The 5,267-nt window shown below is 43.6% G+C and overlaps 1 protein-coding gene across 1 annotated transcript; it reads right to left on the bottom strand.

The window, feature by feature from the left end:
- Positions 1 to 245: 245 nt before the first annotated feature.
- LOC122101854 (four and a half LIM domains protein 1-like) lies at positions 246 to 2,083 on the bottom strand. The gene is made up of 3 exons (XM_042672328.1): positions 2,062 to 2,083; positions 461 to 989; positions 246 to 273 (listed from the first exon to the last, which is right to left on the bottom strand). The coding sequence occupies exons 1-3, from the start codon at positions 2,081 to 2,083 to the stop codon at positions 246 to 248; spliced, it is 579 nt and encodes a 192-aa protein (XP_042528262.1).
- Between the last annotated feature and the right edge of the window lie 3,184 nt (positions 2,084 to 5,267).

The raw sequence follows: 5,267 nt of genomic DNA, 5'->3' as shown, positions 1-5,267 counted from the left end.
GGGAGCCACCCCTCCCCCTGTCAACGGGGTAGGGCAGAGAAAAGAACAAGAGCACTAAAAGCACGATTGAAATTCTGTTTCACAGGACAGAAGCCCCTTCCCCCCCACCCATCAATTTACAACTGTTTTAGCACATTCGGGGCAATACACCTGCTGCTGGTATAAAACAAAGCGCTTGCTGCTCAGATTCGTAGAGCATTTTTTGCAGTTGAAGCAATAGTCGTGCCAAGATTGCCCTTCATAGGCTACCACATTGGTGCCTTTACCAAACCCAGTGATGGGGTTATGGCATCCCGCACACTTCTTGGCCACAAAGTTCTTGTAGCACTCCACGCAGTAATACTTGTCCTCCACGGCCGTGAAATGCTGCTCAGCCAGCTTCTTGGAGCAGAAAACACACACAAAGCAATCAGCATGCCAGGGCTGGTTCTGGTACGTGATTCCTCCCGACGTGATAGGCTTTGCGCACTTGACGCACTGCTTGGAAAACTTGGCCGTATGACAAGCGGCGCAGTACATCTCTTCCCCTTTCGCGAAGAAGCTGTCGGTGCCGATGATTTTCTTGCAGTTGCTGCAGAGGAAGCAGTCTTTGTGCCAGTAAGCGCCCTTGTACTCCATGTTCTGGTCTCCGGCCACAAAGGGCTTGGAGCACCCTTTGCACTTGGGGGATTCCTCGGTACTAGCGGCACAGTCGTTGCACAGGATCTTGTTGTCCTTGGCCATAAAGCTCTCCGAGGCCAAGGTTTGCGAACACTTGGAACAACGGAAGCAGGTGTGGTGCCAGAAGCAGCTCTTGTAGTGCACTTCCTTAGAGTCCGCGCCGATGGGCAGGTGGCATTCCACGCAGATGTTGGCACAGAACTTGTCGAAGCACTTCACGCAGTAGGACTGGTTTTCCTTCTCCACATACTTCTTCCCCTGCAAGGATTCCTTGCAGTGGTGGCAGTGGTACTTGTCATCCATGGTGCCCACCTTATATCTGGAGGGACCTCACACTGGATGTGTGGACAGAGTGTCTTCAGCAAAGGCTGGGCACAGTTGAGAATGGCTTCCCTTTGCCAGGCAAGTGGGTGTGCCCTGCTGTCTTCGAGGAGGAGGCTTCAGGGAAGCTGTGGTAAGCGCTTCCCTGAGGAGCCCCTAGTAAGTGCGGGCGGCTGTCTCTACCTCTTTAATGCTGGGATTACGGATCTGAACCGGCATTCCTGGCTACATATAGGTTGTATTATTATGCAGGAATGGTGAAACTCACAGTTCGCTGTTCCTAGACCTGAAGGGAAGGAGGCAAGTCATACCATTGGTGGTTATGTTTGGGAAGCACCCAAGCCACTTGCGAGCAAGGGCAGATTATGGTTTCCATGGTTAAGAACCTGATGGAACAATACACAGTCTTCGTGTCAGCTAGTCTGGATCATTTCAGCAGATTCCACACTCCACAGTCCGCAAAGGCCAGGTATCAAAGCTACAGAACAAGGAAAAAATCAAATACGTAATGAATGGAGAGTACTGGGGTGTAACTTCTGGACCCAACCACTTCTTATGGACCCTACCTAGTCCCCCAGGGCCAGAATTAACATTCAAATCTCACTTTTACCTTATTGTAAAGGGGAAATGACCATGCCTTGGTTTTCCTCCTTGTTGGGAATCAATATTTCCGTAGTAGGTTAAGTTGGAACACCCTAACCATTTCAATGGTTAATGCCATTCACTAAGTGAACTAATCTATGCGAATCCATCAACACAGAGAGGCACGCAATAGATACTGAATAAATGGGAGTGATTTCATAAACATACTTTTGGGAGCCCAAGTCTCAGCTGTGGTTTTGAAAAACTAGCTCTAAATCTAGTAGTAGAAAAAGAAACCACATCCTGTAGGAGTCACTCACTGGTTATTAATTTAGTTTGGTTGTTACCTTTAGGACAACTGCACAGGAGAGACAGAGCTCCAATGACCCTCCAGAGTGGTCAGTGTGTTGGTAGGATATACTGCCATCTTGCCAGTCATCTTGGTAAGGTCCTTCCAACTTCCCTATTCTCTTATTGACCCATTATTCTCTTATTGACCCATTATTCTCTTATTGGCCATTGTTAGCACCAAACTTCTTTCAAATATGGTTAATATAGCTACTCTTTTTTTTAATAAGGATTTTTATCTTGAAAATACCGTACAGAGGGGTTACAATTACATGAACAAGGTAATGAGTACATTTCTTATCCAGCATTGTTGCCTCCTCCTTTGTTTTTCTCCTAACATCCCTACCCTCCCATCTCCACAACTACATTCCTCCCACCGCCACCAACCAAAGTTGTAAAGTTTGTTTTTTGACATAGCGTCTTGTACATCTCATTGTCGCAATGGGTCCACCTGTATCCCTATTTAAACCATTTGTTTTTTCCCTTCCCCTCCACAAATTATACCAACGTCAAACACAGTGAAAACAGGGGTTATACCATGGGGAAGGGACATACGAAGCAACAATCACCTTATAAATATGTTAGAAACAATAGGAAGAAAGAAAAAACCACTTGTGTCCTTATCTTGTGGTTCATTTTGCCTAACATCATCTTATCTGACCGTTTCTGTTTGTCTCAGACATATACTAGTTATTGCAAATAAGGGAAACCATGGGACCTATGTTTCTTTGGGCCTGGCTTACTTCACTTAATATAATTTTTTCCAAGTCTTTCCATTTCCTAACAAATGGTGGTCACTCTTTTTAAAATGTTTTTTTTAATTGTAAAAATAGTGTACAGAGGGGCTACAGTTACACGAGTAAGGTAATGAGTACATTTCCTATCGAGCATTGTTACCTCCTCCTTTGTTTTTCCCCTACTATCCCTTCCCTCCCACCCCACCCCCCAAGTTGTAAAGTTTGTTTTCAACATAGTGTCTTGCACATCTCATTGTTACAATGGGTCAACCTGTATTCGTGTTTCAGCATTTTATTATTTCCCTTCCCCTTCCCAAAAATGTATTTACAAGATTCAGGGCACCAACATCAAATATAGTGAAAACAGGGGTTACCATGGGGAACAACATACAAGAGAAACAAAAAAAATCATATAGTGCATTTTAGATACATTAAAAACAATAGCAAGCAAGAAAAAACAAATTGTGTTCCTATCTTGGGGTTCATTTCACTTAATGTCATCTTATATGACAATATGTTCATAGCTTTTGACTTTTTTTTTTTTGGCCAGTCCTGGGGCTTGAACTCAGGGTCTGGGCACTGTCCCTGAGTCTCTGAGCTCAAGGCTAGCATTCTAATGCTTGAACCATAGTGCCACTTCTGTTTTTTTTTGAATAGTTTATTGGAGATAAGAGTCTCATGGGGACTTTTCTGCCAGAGCTACCTTAATATGGTCATTCTTACATAACATAATATAATAAACTAAAATCTGTATAAGTTAGACAACAGAGTTAAAAATAATTTTGAAAATGCCTGTAAATAATGCTTTAGTTGCAAGCATGTCCAAACCAAGCAAATTCACCTACTGCTTTTCGTTTTCTTCAAATGCAAAGCAAACTCCAATATCTTCAGGACAGTAATGCAAAACCCAGCCAGGAACAGAAGTATGTCTATTCCTGCACACATTTTCTCCAATTCTTGTGGATGCTGTTCAATGTACTTTCCTTATTACAAAACAATGTTGTTGATGCAAAACCTTGTCTTTCATGCAATGTACGGTGGACATGATGGTGATTTCTGTGGTTTACATTGTCCCTGGAGCTATGCGGTCCAACTGTTTGAAAAAACTTCCTGTTTGGCTTTTGCAAAGACGTGACTATTTGAAACCAATAGGAGAAATGACTGTTGTTTTCTTCTGGATGAAGGAAACAAAATTCTTCTAATAGTTTAACTCAATCACCTGAGCAGTCCCCTCAGGCAGTAGTCTAGGAGGCCGATGTGGTAAACATCCTTACTTGGGCTGACTTTTGTCAGAGACCTGGATCTTTCAACTGCTGCTTCTGGATGGAGCCAGGGGACACTGGTCAATACATTCCTGGTGGTGTTCCTAGCTGATAAGGCCTCCACAATGGTCACCATAATTCCACTGTGTCCCTCATGATCCTCCATCTACTGGCCTCCAAGTGAGGGGGAGTGGATTCCGAGGATAGAAATGGAAGCTCAAAGGTGACAAAAGAAAGAGGAGCCAGAAGAAAGTGTGCAGAACAGCTTGGAGGAGATCCTGTTTTCCCCCAACCAATGAAGTCCCACATTTTCCTTAACTAAAAATCAAGTCAACAAGCAAGAAAGGACAGAGGGAACAAGTTGACATTAACAGGAGTGGGTGAATAGGAGTTTCAGCTTTCTGAGACATTTCCAGGGGAGAAACAGGACTCAGTAGACAGAACAGAGGCTTCTAAAAAATACCACCTAAATTGGGTGCTGGTGGCTCATGCCTGCATTCCTAGCTATTCAGGAGCCAGATCTGAGGATCATGGTTCAATGCCAGCCTGGGTAGGAAAGTCTGTGAGACTCATCAATAATCAACCACCAGAAAGCCAGAAGTGGCACTATGGCTTGAGCAAAATTGCTCAGAGACAGTGCCCAGGCTCTGAGTTCAAGCCCCACAACCAACAAAGAAAAAGTACCAGCAGAACATCAGCTTCCAGTTATGCTAGTAGGACCATAGAGGCCTTTCTGAAAGTTCATCAGATTTCTGTTAAGGTAAACAACAAATATTTCTATCTCTGTCTCTTAACTCTCTGTTTCTTTCAGTGTTTCTCTCTATTTCTCTGTCTCTGTGTCTGTCTGTCTCTATCTGTCTTTCTGTCTCCGAACCAAAACCAGTGAGTTATTTTATGACTCACCTCAGGATGAAAGAGATACTCTCCAAAAACGATATTAAAGAGAAAGTGCTCCAAATATCTACAACACTCCCAATGAGAGTCATAAGAAAGAGAGAACTTTGCTACTACAGGGCCAAGCAAAGAAGATTGAGATGGCAAAAGCCTTTATTTCCACAGGGACCTTGATAAGACAATCTCTCTTGACAGCTGGCACAGCTGGACCACATTCTGGTTATCAGTTTATTTTATTGGCTGTTCAGAACAAGCTAACCCTTGGGCTCCTCAGATGGCAGAGACCAAAGAGAATATCCTCACTGTTCACAAAGCTAAACTCTCAGGACACAATGAGATAAGAAAGACGTAGCTGGGAAGAAAGGGATGAGTCACAAATGGGTACCTCCTAGTCAAACTTACTTAGATGCAATGAAAATAAACCATAACTTTCCCCTGTTAACCTGCATTTGGGAAGGAAAGG

Source organism: Dipodomys spectabilis, unplaced genomic scaffold, assembly GCF_019054845.1.
Source record: "Dipodomys spectabilis isolate Male_0828 unplaced genomic scaffold, ASM1905484v1 ptg000697l, whole genome shotgun sequence".
Lineage (NCBI taxonomy): Eukaryota > Metazoa > Chordata > Mammalia > Rodentia > Heteromyidae > Dipodomys > Dipodomys spectabilis.
Note: the sequence above shows the minus strand (reverse complement) of the source record. Positions and strands in the feature narration are given on the sequence as shown.